The sequence below is a fragment of the Aulostomus chinensis genome, chromosome 5 (assembly GCF_037954235.1).
Source record: "Aulostomus chinensis isolate RoL2024-O1b breed Wild chromosome 5, RoL_Achi_v1.0, whole genome shotgun sequence".
NCBI lineage: Eukaryota > Metazoa > Chordata > Actinopteri > Syngnathiformes > Aulostomidae > Aulostomus > Aulostomus chinensis.
In genome coordinates this window covers 18,621,914-18,636,564 of record NC_141324.1, presented here as the reverse complement: position 1 = coordinate 18,636,564, position 14,651 = coordinate 18,621,914, and the positions used below count along the sequence as shown (strand labels likewise).

General features: G+C 43.5%; 2 protein-coding genes across 6 annotated transcripts in view; one reads left to right on the top strand and one right to left on the bottom strand.

Annotated features, from left to right (window-relative positions):
• Positions 1-2,520, bottom strand: part of pbx1a (pre-B-cell leukemia homeobox 1a) — a 77,700-nt gene extending 75,180 nt beyond the window's left edge. The window contains exons 1-3 of one of the 5 annotated variants that reach the window (XR_015115808.1): positions 2,346-2,519; positions 579-681; positions 248-345 (exon numbers count right to left, since the gene is read on the bottom strand). The gene's annotated coding sequence lies outside the window, so the exon portion shown is untranslated. Of the gene's footprint in view, positions 1-247; positions 346-578; positions 682-2,345 lie in introns of all 5 variants that reach the window. The other 4 variants (XM_086203688.1, XM_086203690.1, XM_086203692.1 and 1 more) reach the window with 4 other exon arrangements.
• A 3-nt stretch (positions 2,521-2,523) lies between these two features.
• LOC147261601 (glutamine synthetase) lies at positions 2,524-6,250 on the top strand. The gene is made up of 7 exons (XM_086203693.1): positions 2,524-2,689; positions 3,212-3,399; positions 3,492-3,653; positions 4,527-4,673; positions 4,753-4,880; positions 4,969-5,168; positions 5,251-6,250. Exons 2-7 carry the CDS (start codon positions 3,234-3,236, stop codon positions 5,561-5,563), a joined length of 1,116 nt encoding a protein of 371 aa, XP_086059819.1. The 5' UTR covers positions 2,524-2,689; positions 3,212-3,233; the 3' UTR covers positions 5,564-6,250.
• Positions 6,251-14,651: the final 8,401 nt, after the last annotated feature.

Genomic DNA, 14,651 nt, shown 5'->3' with positions numbered 1-14,651 from the left:
ATCAATTCAGATGCACGGTTTAGAAAAATCAATCTTCCCTTCGTTATAACTTCACTGGGATTTAATTTCTAATATCCGAATTCATGAATAGTTGTTCACATTTCCTTAATATTAACAGCAATGTTAAAACAAAATAATGTGGTCACAGTTTTGGTATGAATTAACAGTGGAAAGTCGTAGTAATATCTTTCAACAGCTACTCTGATTCAGGACTCCAGCCTCACGAGAATATTTGGGTTTTTCTTACTGGTCCTTCTGAGATGTTGGTGCTGATTCCGCTCTTCTCATTGTCACCTGCTGCTCTGGAGCTCCGAGTCCATCAGGTGGCGCTGTGCACCAGCTAATCTGCCAGACCAGAGCAGAGGATCTCTTTCACGTTGTGACATACATTTTGTTTTAATCGTCAGATATTTGAAACTTGTCTTGCTGATTTAAAAAACTACAAGTTGCTAGCTACAAATAGTTTCAATAAAGAGTCAAATGACTGAAAGGATAAGAAGAGACTGCTCTGCTGCAGGACTCACCCCACTACTGCTCTCCAAGTGGAATATAAATGGCAGATGATTAAATTTACTGACCAGAAAATGCTGCAGAGCTTTGATCGGGACATCTTGTGTCTTCACAAGAGGCTTCAGAGACATGCTGAGCTCCTATAGCAGACGTGTGCCAGCACAAAAACATCTGGTGAGGGTAGGAAATGGAGACACTCAACACATCTCACAGGAACATTTTCTGATTATCCCGTTCTATTGTCCCGCTGCTGCTGTGCATTTTGTCGGTGCTGTTTAGCCACAGCAACAGGTTTATTCATTCACGCCTGGCTGCAGCAGCAGCATCAGCATCCTCAAAGCACAAAGGCCGGAGGCAACGTCGCCCTCTGATTTCATGTCAAGCAGCAACAGGAGCTTTCAAAAAAAAAAAAAAAAAGTGACTCCTGAGAAGGTTCCAATCTCATCTGAGGATCTGGTGACAGCTGAAACGCATCATCGGAGCTTCTGCAACTGAAAAGCGCTCGTTTCCGCTCGGCTCTAACTGAGAATGTTCTTGTTTTGACAGCAGGCTGTCCTCTATGAAGATAGGAGCTACACAAAACCCAGAAATCATTGAATAAATGAGTACAAAAAGCACCCGGCTATTTCAATAAAAGCAGATTTAGAATGATGTTATCCTGGGTTCTCAGTGCGACTATATTCACACACTTTATGGTGTTCTTCCCTGTAATTCGTCACCCATCAGGACCAGTTGAGTGTAGTGATTGACCTTTTACAACAAGAAACCAAAACCTCACTAAGTGGAAAGCAACCAGAGTGCAGGCCTCTACCGGGTGAACATTTTGTTCCCGGCACTTTGCTGCATTTATTGAAGTTACCGCTTGCGATGAGCCCACCCTCACGTGTAAGTTAGTGTTCCACTGAGTGAGAGTCAAGTTGTGCAGCTCTCTCTTTCTACGTGGCACTAGAGATAACACCCACATGTTTGTTTGTTTATATATATATATATATATAAATAAATTGTGGGTGTACATCTCATCAAGAATACATCTAAATGGAAATCAGATGTTTGTTACATAAGGTTTACTTTCTCTAACCGACAGGCAGCGCTATGACTTAAATTCCTCTGGTGGATGTCTTGAGGTTAAAACTCTCAGTAACTGTGTGAAGCCTGGAGAAGACCTGACCACGTGAAGTCCAGCTAAAATCCTCCTCCTCGCCAGTGACGCAGTTGAATAGAAGCTCTGCCTTCACACTGACCCTTCATTAAATCCTGGAGGTGTTTCTGACTAAATTTGAGGCACTTCCTGTTGTCACCAGGTGGCGCTATAACCGATCAGCCCCCAAATTAAAGGGGTTCTTCCTTGAGCCATTCTACACCCCTTCAGCAAATTTAGTGAAAATCGGCCTTTTGGTTTTCGTGTAATCTTGCTGACACACAAACAAACACACAGACAAAGACCCCCTGAGAGCATGTCTTCCATGGCGGACGGTGAGCAGCAAAAAAATAAAGATGGTGACAAAAGAGACATTTTTGACAGGAAAAGGTGAGGTGTGTTCAAGTGTTCGTCGTTCTTTTCACGAGGATCAACAAGCGTCGTTTCCTCCCGTAGGCAGCGGGTGGAAGCTGGCAGTGGAGCCGCTTTTTCGTGGTGGAATTACATAATCTTTCCCATTCAAACCCGCAGATTCAAGCACTACCTGACTTCCACCACACGGGGGCGTGTCAGGATTAAAACCACGTGGAGGCTTTGTATTAAACTTGATGTTGAACATTTCCTACATTTTTCCGATTCCAACGACGCACTTTTACCTCTCTTTTTTTCTGCTCGATCGATTCAACCTCACTCATACCTTTTGTTTCACTCCACGGATTTCCTCTGTCTGAGGAAGAGCAGCGGGCACGGGAGGCTCTCTGACACTCACACGAGGTGAAACTGCTGCTGGAGAGGAGGTGCGGCTCCGCTGACGTCCCGTCCAATGATCGGCCTGTTTGTGCTTTCAATCATCCCCGAGCGAACGCACTATCACCTCCTCGACCAATCAAAGACGCGACGTCCCAGTTCTGCTCTTATAAATGTGGCCGGATCCGGAGGAACGGTACCGGAGGATGAGAGAGACACAAGCGAGACATCACAAGACAAGACATTGGACCTGTCAGTCCTTTAGTTTTTATTTCAATTTCCTTGTCTATCCAGGTAATTATTAACTTTTCTATTTTCTTTGTGTGTCAAGCTCAACTAACTCGTCTTGCGTTGGATTTTTAGCTCGCCCTCTCCTGTGTATTCGGTCTGTGTGTTTGCGTGTCTTCCTGAATTTGTGATTGTTGGGTTTAGCTTAAATGTGAGGGACCACAAAGAGAAAGAACATGATGTAATATTTCCTCGCCACGGGAGTCAACTGCTGTAACCATGACTACAACTCACCGCTGCCAACAGGATGTCCGTGTCAGGAGCGCATTTCAATAAATACGCACGAATGGCGCAAATGTTTCCTCTCCCTCTCATATGGAGATGAGATGCAAATAGCAATTTCAGCGTGTGATCAGGCTTTTTGTGTCACGGAAGAAGGAACAATGGTGCGCGTTATTGTTCGTTTGGCGCCCCCAAACCTCTGTTACGTAACATATGATCGGGAGGGAACCCCCCCACCCCCCACCCCCACCCCCGTAATATGTCACCCCGCTCCTTGGTATCTCACCTGCCCCTTCTTATCCGCAGGTGTGTTATAGGAGGAAATAAGATGGCCACATCCGCCAGCGCCAGCTTGAGTAAAGTTGTCAAGCAGCAGTACATGGAGCTGCCTCAGGGCGAGAAAGTCCAGGCCATGTACATCTGGATCGACGGAACCGGAGAGGGACTACGATGCAAAACCAGGACGCTTGATTCTGAACCCAAAAGCATTGAAGGTACAGTGGAGCACCTGGTAAAAGCTGATCTCAGTTCTCCATGGCCAGTCCTGTTGTGTAACGCTCCTCTCCTCCTCCTCTTCATTGTTTAGATCTACCAGAGTGGAACTTCGATGGCTCCAGTACCTACCAGTCTGAGGGTTCTAACAGCGACATGTATCTGCTGCCTGCTGCCATGTTCCGTGATCCATTCCGCAAAGACCCCAACAAGCTGGTCCTGTGTGAGGTGCTCAAGTACAACCGCATGCCTACAGGTAACAGTCTGCCTGTAATATGCACATTTTAAATACGCTGTAACTTTAGCTCTAAATGTGCAATAATCCAGAATTTACTTCGATTGAAGGCTGTTTTGGTAAACAAGCATCAGATCTGAAGTGTAATTTGCATCTTTCCTAACTTCCTAGTCCTCATTTAATGTTACTTTGTTCAAATGTGGCTTTTGGGGGGGGGGGCTTTGTTTTTGTAACCTTTAGTGAAGTCATTCATGCATGTAGATAAAGCTGATGGCAGTTGGCAACCCCCTGCTCCAGGCAGCAATTATATACCTCTTGACTGTCAATCACCCAGACTGGCAAAAACATCGTTGTGAGTTACAGGACAGATGTCGAGAGCGAGGAGTTGCATAGCCGTCAGGCTTTGCTTTCTGCCTGTAAGACATAAATGGGGGGTTCGAAGTCCTATCGTGTGAGGACAAGATGTGCTACGATCTCATTAAAATCATCTTGTGCACGAACCTCTTTCAAATCCTGCCACTTAACCGATCAAATGAATCAATAAAAAGCCTGAATGCTGCTCGACACAGCCGAATCTACACTCTTGCGAGTGTATGCACACACACGCTCCAGTACACCTTCATTTGCATGCAGGCCGCTGAAGAGTTTAACATGAGGTTTTTATAGAAGTGTCAGCTGTAAAGTATCAGTTTATCTTGCAAAATGAAAGATTATTGCAAAGCTGATCTCGAGGAACTAAAGTAATGAGATTGAAAGGGTAACTGGAGGATTTACAGTCTGACGTAGAACCCAAAATTGTCTGACAAAGCTACTTGTGAATTATATATTTAACTGATTTGCAAACAAACCCTCTGCTGTTGGTTTATTTATTTTTTTTTGTGTTTCTCTCCGCAGAAACCAACCTTCGCATCTCCTGCAACAAAATGATGAAGATGGTGGAGGACCAGCATCCCTGGTTCGGCATGGAGCAGGAGTACACCATCCTGGGCACTGACGGGCACCCGTTCGGCTGGCCATCTAATGGTTTCCCCGGACCGCAAGGTAAAACATCTGGACCAGAGTTTAGAAGGCCTGATTTTCCAGAAGGAGAGCATGAGTTAATGTCTGTTCACTGTTTCAGGTCCCTACTACTGCGGTGTGGGAGCAGACAAGGCTTATGGACGAGATGTAGTGGAGGCCCATTATAGAGCCTGCCTATACGCAGGAGTCCAGATATGTGGCACAAACGCAGAAGTGATGCCTGCTCAGGTAGGAACCAATCTACTCCTGATTGTCAGAGGCAGCTGTGACGGTGTCAACAACAATGTAGCTCACCATCCTCACTGTTTGTGTCCAGTGGGAGTTCCAGGTTGGCCCTTGTGAAGGGATCAACATGGGGGATCATCTCTGGGTGGCACGTTTCATCCTGCACCGTGTCTGCGAAGATTTTGGCGTCGTTGCCTCATTTGACCCCAAGCCCATCCCTGGGAACTGGAACGGTGCTGGCTGCCATACGAACTTCAGCACAAAGGAGATGAGGGAAGAAGGAGGATTAAAGTAAGTTTTTAAAGCGTGGCGAGGTTGTTTTGTGCTCTGATGTGGTTTACGGAGTTTCTAATGGACACCTTTCTGCTCTCAGAGCCATTGAAGACAGTATCGAGAAGCTCGGGAGGAGGCACAACTATCACATTCGTGCCTATGATCCCAAAGGGGGGCTGGACAACGCTCGCCGCCTCACCGGACACCACGAAACTTCAAACATCAACGAATTCTCTGCAGGCGTGGCAAACCGTGGCGCAAGCATCCGCATTCCTCGCAACGTTGGCCAGGAGAAGAGAGGCTACTTTGAGGACCGCCGTCCATCAGCCAACTGCGACCCATACGGCGTCACCGAGGCCCTCATCCGCACCTGTTTGCTGGGCGAAGAGGGAGACGAACCTGTGGATTACTGAATCCACATCTCGTGGACTTGACTCCTACTGCCCTCCTGACTTTGTCTTTTTAACTAGTACTGTTTTTTTTGTTTTTGTTTTTTACCCTTTCCCACAGATGATTTTAACCTTCCATTTTAATGGCTTCAAGTTGGCTGGTCAACTTTTTAAAACAGGTTTAATCATTGATAGTCCTGAGCTGGTAATGTCAGGGTATGTCCTCCCCTCGTCTTTAGAAGGGATCGACTTTAGTATCACTTTTCTAGCCCATGTCATCTCTTCCTCCTTTTTGTCTGGTGACTAAAAATGAACTAAAGCACATGGACACTGAAGCGTAGAGCTGTTAAGGCTGGACAGCATGTGTAACGTAATAAATCTTAGTTCATGTACTGCTAATATATGTTGACCTGCCTTTTCAAACTATCCGGTTACTAATTCTTTTGATTTTTATGAAGTGTCTATTTTTAAATGGCAATGTCTTGTTGTCTTCAGGTTTTGACACATGGGGTAAATTGTATGGTACACTTTGTAGATGTCTGTGCCCAAATGTGGTGGATCTGTCCGTAATGCCATTTGTAGATTTCCTCAAGGAGTTTTATCCTTTTGTTAACAGCGATATTGTAATGCACCCGATATGGTTTAAAAAAAAAAACCATTGAGTTTTCTGGTGTTTATTGATACATTTTAAAACTTTTATTTTTATCACAACACTGCTGTCTTGACTCTTGTCTTCACCAGGGACAGTTTTGGGCTCTTCGCTTCCCTTTTTTTTTTTTTTTTTTTTGGTTTTGTGAGCGAGGAGAAGTCTCACATGCCCAAACAATGAAAGTACAAGACAACTCTGCGCTCACGCGCTTGCAGTTCAAGTGCTCTATTGGTCTTAAAGAAGCCAAAAGTAAACCTTGTTGAGGAAACGGGGCGCACAAACTTTTCAGAAGTTGCACACTCAGAAGAATTTTGCCGTGCAGACAATTTTACTAATATTTATAACTGAAAATAAGGAAACAGCCTCCAGCCAACATCCGTCTGTTTTTTTTTTTGTAAAGCTTTCTCACACATGAGTAAATAAGAGAATACCACTGCGGCTGTTCTCTGACTTCACGCTAACTCGCAGCAGCCCCGACAAACAGATGTGGGGATTCAAAAGGAAAACAACCTTCAAAAATAAGAGCAGGACTCCCAACGTTTCCCTTTGCAGCTGCAACGTGAAAGCTACAACAAGGCTTGGCGTGGAACAGATGACTCATGAATTCCACGAGCTTGAACCTGAAGGGCAGCCATGTTGCAAAATAATCTTGGCACTAGTTTCTCACCTTCTGATTGACGTACAAACAGTATAATTCAAACAATCTCAACAGTCTCAAGTGAGCTGGAGGCTGCTGTGTATAAAAAAAAAAAGCAAAGTACAAACCTTGTTGACAGCCACAAACATGTATTTAAAAGATGAAGTGCTTCTAAAGATAACGGGAGAGGCTTTTAGGTTCCGCATGTTTCTGCCAAATGCTCTGATGTTTCAGTCTAGCTGAAAACTTGGCATGAGCTAAGCAGGCACATTGTTCTTTTTTAGAGCCTTCGGGGAAGTAACTGGAAACTTAACTTTTATTGGTTTCAGCAGCACTTGGTTTTCCTCAAAGTCATGTGTCATTCCTGGATCCTGTTGTTCACAAACAACTCGGATCACAATGCAGACAATGCTGCTTGGCCAAGTATTTAGAGTTAATTCTGCTGGGCAGTTGAGGATCCCTGTGTGATTTGACGTGGAGTAAAAGGATTCATTTGTAGGTCAAAGCATGAGTTTAAACAAGTTTATCAGAACATGTGACAGAAGAAGTCTTCAAAGTCTTCAGTGTCAAAACTTCACAGACAAGTTCTAAATGAACTCTTTGTTTGGGTTAAAAAAAAAAGCGTCACTTCAAGGACCCTTAACAAGAAGCACACAACGTCCGCATGGTTCACGGGACATAAACTTTTTTTCCTTCCGGCATCCTGTCTGGACTTCAGGGGGAAGGGCAACAAGTTTTGCTGAGTGAGACCTTTCCCCTACATCCCGACTGCCTTCACAACAGAACGTGACTTCGCTGATTGGCTTCACCAGGAACAAGTCCACCAATCATAAAGTGGAAAGCAGGTTCAGTCTTGTTTCAGTCAGAGGATATTGGCTGGAAGCCAAGACATGTGTTCCTGACTTTGTTTTGGTCTAGCTTGTGCCAAAAATCTAAAACCACTCCTTGCTCCTCAGACTTTTGCTTATTTGGGATTTTTTTCATTGACTTTGTAGTAAATTTTCTGGTCTAGGATGAAAAGTTTAAGCTTAGATTGTGCTTAAAGGAACAATCATAAACAGGATCATTCTGATGTGCCTGACAGAAATAAACCAGTTTTCTATGAGAAATTATGTTTAAATCCATATAAAAGTTGTGTTGTTGTTGTTGTTGTTGTTGTTGTTGTTAATCTGAGTTTGACAGCTTGCAGCGCGGCCGGAAATGTGAAACTGAACTCCCCCTGCACATGTGCACTCGATCCTGCAGTGTGACTAAGATTAGAAACAAAATGATAGGCTTAAAATATGGCATACAGTAAACCTCAATGCATTGGTTGACAACAACAAACTACTGTAAACAGTGTGTGTGTGTGTGTGTGTGTGTGTGTGTGTGTGTGTGTGTGTGTGTGTGTGTGTGTGTGTGTGTGTTTGTTTGTATGCGAGGGAGGGAGGGTGTGTGGCAAGCAGGTCTCACTATCTGTTTCATCCAGGCAATTCAGCCAAGTCAAGTAGTTTTAGCCACGTTTTGAACCGTTTCCCCTTCCAACTTCCCCCTTTACCAAAACAAACAGTCATCATGTTCTTTTCCCCAAGACACCAAGGGTCATGTTTATTTTTATCTCTATTTGAACATGGGACGTATCAACACATTATCAAAACATTACAAGAGAAGTAAATCATCACTCCCTCAGAGTGTACTTCCAGGTATTGGTGTTTGACATGCGAGGGCTTTCCTGCCACCGCAGCATGCCGGGAGATGACCACCTCCATCTTCGTGGCCTGTGATAGGACAGTAACATTCAATCTAAATCCTCTAGATTTCTTTGCTTCGGAGCCCAATTAGAGGCTCCATTTGCATGCAGAGTCCATTTCGCCTTCTCCCTGGGAAGTTCATGGGAAGCGACAGGCAGACACTGGACAAAGGATGGAGAGGGATGCTGCCCAGTTGCTATGACAACCACCAGAATGTACAGGCTGGATCCTGGTTGTGCTTGTGTAAAGTGGGAGAACAGTAGGGGAGGGGGGCACAATATTTGTTATGTAAGGAAAGAAAAAAAAATGTGAAATGAGGTCTCATAAATGGAGCTGCACAATAACCCCTCCGGCCGAAGAAGAAAAGCTTTAAGATGCTCATCAGTTAGCATCTGCACGCTATAGCATCAGAAAAAATATTCTTTCATATTTCACATGTCTATAAACATTTTCTGTGATATGAAGGAGCATATGGAGCTGCAGGGAAAACATCTTGTGCAGGGAAGACTTTTGAGACCCTCCATTACAATTCTCATCACTTGGACAGTGTTGTTGTGTAACACATCATACTAGTTCAAACCAGTACTCGCTTTTCAGTCCGCCATGTGCTGCAGAAGCGGAGAATCCGGTATTAAAGGCACGACTGGGGAAGGATGAAGGCATGATGAATGCAGTCCTTTTAAAGAACAAGAGGCAGACGGCAGGATGGATTTGTTTACGTCTACAGGGTTGTTTATTAAATAATAGTGACATCAGCATTGCAGTAAAAATGCGTATCTCCTGTCCGAATTACTCGGACACTCCTGCAGTGAGTCTTCCTTTCAGTTTTGACCTTCGCATGCGTCTGCACTTAAGAGGAAGCTCTCCTCACATGTGCAGATACACTTGCAGACAAACGTGTGCTGACACAACCCCGTCTGATGAGAAAAACAAGCCATCAAAATTGTGCAAGCACATCACACTCACGCATTCATGTGGCTCGGTTTTATCATGCAGTCAGATGGCGCAGAAGCATTCCAATTGGTTGAGGAGTCTTGTGCGATTGGCTTGGTGCAAGACTCCCGTCTGTCATTCATACTTACCTGCACCAGGATTGGTTATGCCATTACACATGACACAGTGACACAGTTTCACTGTACTGCTGCAGCATAGACACAGCCGGCCTTTGTTTCTTGCAGCCAGATCCCTGTACAGTGAAATGTCCTGTGTTTTTAAGTGGGAAAAGGAGCGAATAACGACGAAATGTACAGAAAAGAGAGCACACAATGATTTGATCTGGAACGGAGAATTGTATAACTGGGGAGAAAAATCCGACATAAACCAGCTTATATATATTTGACACAGTTTGGGAAAAGCAACGTGCATTTACGACGGAGTCGCTTGGACTCCTGGGTATAATTTGTCTTTATTGCATTCTTTAGTGCTTCAAACGCTCCTGCTTGTGTTCGTCTGGAGTTGTTGCTCCCAACACTGGTGGATGTTCTATTTCCAAAATTTAGCTTTGAAATTTTCACTGATAAAGTGCTCTGGTCACATGAAGCTCTGCTCACTTTCAGAGTTCAGACCGTCCACACGTTCATGACCTGCATATTTGGCAGAGTAAATGGCCAGGCGCCAGCGCTCCTTCAGCTCTCCCATCCCCCAAAGGCCTCTTGCTGATAAATCTGCAGGGGTCGTCCTTTGTCTAACCCACAAAACAATGGCTGATCTGAACACTAACACAGGTCTATTTTCTGTTCACTGAGTTGAACTACAAACGCCCAGAAGATGATGACAAGAGCGTCTACCGTTAAACTTTGTCCTCACGTTAACCAAGTAAAAGTTTGTCCAGCCAACTTTTTCATATAATGTGAAACCTAATTGTTTTATTTTGGAGTTCTTGATCATTGCAACAGGTAACAATGTCAATGTACGACAGACACACAAACCAGACATGAGGATGTTGAGACATTCGATTATGAAGAAATTAAAAAATTTCAAAGATGTTAATAGACACAAAGAATTTCCTGCAAACTCTGACTAACTGAAAGGTTCGCGAGTGTGTGACTCACACCTTGCACGTAAGCAGAGGTTTATGGGTAGGCCATCAAAATATCTGATATAAAAACAGAACTTTTAGTAAACTGGTACTGCAATATTCCCAGTCAGAAGCCCACGTGGTAATAGGTTGAACTGAGTTGGGTGATCTGACGAGTTAAAGGTAGCATGTGATCGATGATGATAGACAGATGATTTGTCCAATCACCTGCTGAGTATTTCTGGAAAATGTCTGTTCTTTCTCTACCAGTTTCTACAGAGGACCCCCCCCCCCCCACCCCAGATGGTTCTGTGCTGTGTCAGGCTCAGATCAGGTGTGTCGGTGATGTCAGATGACCAAAATCCAATGCCAGGAAAATGTTTAAAGCCAATCAATTTGCTGTTGAAAACTGATCACAACTGATATTGATGATATGGTAATCAATGTAATCAAAGTCCTGTGCTTCCCGATGCTTTCTTGATTCAGAGCTACTTAACCTTATAATGTATCAGCACAACATGACATGCAGACATTGTTAAACACTGATATTCTTATTTGTCTCTAGTCTAAATGGTGTCCAAGTGATGGAGGAGACATTTCATAGTCTAAAGTGTTAAGACAACCTCAACTTACAATGTACAGATGGGGGAAAAACTGTGTTAAGAAGACAAAAAGTTGCTTATCCACCATAGAATTAACTGGCAACTTTTCTGGCTCCTCTGGAAGCCCAACATTGTCTAATGGAGCACCCAGGGGCTTTTCAAATAGCCTGACATGAGACATGAAATGGACGTCCGGTGCCAGTTGGGATGATCTGGAACTCTGAATTATGCAGAAGACACAATAAGTTTCAGCATTCATATCTGCGTAAAATTCATTGAAATGTTTTAAAACAAATAGCAGCCATGTGCTGCATGATGCTGGCAGGTGGCTGCCACGTGCCAGTGGTTACACTGAACCGCTTGCTTTAAACACCGGGAGTGTCGGGTCAACTTTTAAACTGAAGCTCTGCAAAACAAAAGTTTAATGAACAAACAACCTTAAGATGAGTCAGCCATAAAATTCCTGAACACTATACACACCTTAAGCAATGTTTGTCGAAACCGCGTTTGTTAGTTTTTTCATAGAGAACTTTGGTGACCAACTTACTCAGCACCTTGGCTGTGTCATGTAAGACTGGGTTGCCATCTCTCAATATCAACAACGACAACTGGCTGACTGGAAGCTTCCTTCCTGCATGACAACCACACACTCAGCAACTCCGAAACAACTTAGTTCTGGTGGTAACGCTTGGTGTCAAAAGGAGCTTTTAGTTCCAAGGAACTTGACCTAGTAACCCCAGCCTGGCCACAGGTGACGCAGTCAGATGTCTGAGTGTAACAGGGAATGAAGCTAAATCAATGATTCACGCATTTGATGAACCCAATAAACTGCATGACTAAGGGCTTGTGGTGCCAAAACTTTTGACAAACACAAATTGAAACAAACAGGTTCTTTTTTTTTTTTGCATTTTGCACTCACTCCTGTATTTGTCATATTAAAAGAAATTCCAAACTTTGCACAGAAGCCTTTTTCCTCACTTTCAGTTCAGTTTCAGATCTTTCAGATAAATAGCAATCTTCAGCTGACCTTAATTTATTTTTTCACGGTGGTGACAACCAAAATACATGAAAACATCTGAACTCTGTCACGACAGCCTGATCGGTATCGATATCATGTTTGCGTGACCTTAAAAACTGCCACGTTTGCTCATCTAAGCCAAACTTGTGCAAAGATGAAGAGTCACGTTAAGATGTTTAAAAATCTCATGAGGACAACTGTACCAAAGTGAGCAAAGTGACTCATTTCAATATTTAACAGGATTCTGACCATTTTCTTGGCTTGATTAATAACTGTTGTTAAATAATTATCAAATCCAAAATTAGAGGGGTTTACTTTTTAAACTCTGGCCTGAACTTATTTAACTGGTTGTGCCCCTAAAAGTCAATCACGTTTACTTGATGCAGGAAAAGGTTGATTGTGTTAGACTAAACCTGGACCTCCTGGATGCATGTAACCACCATATTCAAACGAAGATCGTGTTTGGTTGACTAACATACGTAGATAACACGGCGGAGGGCCAGTTTTTCAGACACGTAAATGCTTCATTCGGCTCAAAGTGTACACTCAAGAGCTCAGTCGAAAACAACACACCTGGACAGAGGACTACACAGAGCAGTGAAAATGTGCGACTTTCTTTTTTTTTGTTTTAATCTGACGTTCAGCAGGGATGCTGCTTGTTGGGTGTGTGACGTACAAGGTCAACAGGAAGAAAGCCTATAGGCGACAGGAATATACCGCCACCCAGTGTTGGGCATGATTCTGTCACTGAATGGAACGACAGCAGCACAATTAAACGCCTTGATTGAGCTGCAGCTGTTAATTTAAACCTCGTGAGTGAAGCACTTTCACTTTCTGTAATTCACTATTTGTCTCTTTAATCAATGAGTAAGTTCACAGTCCATTTACAGCGTGTTTCTCCACGTTGATCAAAGGACCAACTGCTGCTCTCACTCAAAGTATCTTTGTTGTGACTAATTATTCTAATCTGAGGAGACCCAGTGAGCTATAGCCATATCCGTGCAGACACACACACACACACACACACACACACACACACACACACACACACACACACACACACACACACAAAGCTCATATCAACCTCTAATCAGACCTCCAGATGATACATTTGATTTGCTGAATGAACATCCTAAATATCTGTAAATTCTCTCAAAGTCTTTGTCTTTACTTCACTTCTACTTTCAATAAATGGGTCACTGTTGCAGTCGGGAAACTGATATAAATAACACGTGAGAAATGGAGAAAGGTGCGTTTGTATCCTAAGAAAGACGATACGGTTTTAGGACCTCACAAGTCAGCAGTTCAACATGCACACTTATTTATGGAGCTCATAACAGTCCACTGTTGGACAGTCCGCAGCCCGAATAATAGCTTCAAACTGTTAAAAGTCACTTCCTTATAAGTAGTAACTCACCCCTGCTTTGATAAACCTCTCTCAGACACTGGTTTATGCACTACACAGCAATTGTAGAATGGATCAATATCCTATTGCTTCATGTCTCTAGTGTGTTGTGTCACGCTATGGTTTTGCAATGTTTTGTTTAGTGGAGTTGTGAGTAGATGCAGGTTTATCAATCATCCCTCTATTGAAGGAAATAGCGAAAGCAAACTTATCGTCGATCTGGACTCACAACTGCCGTGTCCATGTTAAATGAATTGCGAACTGCTAGCATAACACTTTCTAGCTTAATAAAAGGTTCTTGTTTTCTCTTTTTTTCCTTCTTTTCACCCTCTTTTTATGTTTCTCAACACTAAGAATTCTGGGCTACCTTCTAGTACCTGAAAGCAACTTTTCAAGTGATAGTTTTGTGCTCAGCTGACATGAGTTAGCCATCTTTCTGCTTATTAACTAAGTGTAGCATCAAATGATGTTGATACTGTTTTTTAAGCTAAAAATGCCACCAAGTGTTGCTTGAACAGAATCGGTGATACTGGTGTAACCTCTGCTGTACTTCCTCAGGAGTAACTTAAGTTCTATTTCTGCCTATTCCAGCCACAAATAATCAGTCCCACAAGTGTGGTCCATATCTGATCAGTTCTCTGGTAGCACATATTTGGCCTTGAATGGCAGTGTTGACTCAGGACAGAAATACACCGGGTCTGTTCGTGACGCCCATAGCAACAGTCATTGCAGTAAATAATCTCACTCACTAAGAGCAGCTACACCGACTCTCCTCACCCTATTGGTTTTATTTGCCATAAAGTTGCAGTGGGATGAGCAGTCAAAAAACAGGATGCAGTGGACCCGCCCTACGCCACGCACATTATACATCAGTGAAGAGATCAAATGTGATGTGTTACAATGTGAGCCACATGTTGGATGACCCACATCCGGCCCACCCATATCATTCCTTCTGGGTCATGTCTTGGCACATAAAACACTTAACCAGTGACATAACTGAGCCAATAGTGCCCAAAGTATCCCAGATCTGGCTCAAATATGGCTACTGTCTGGA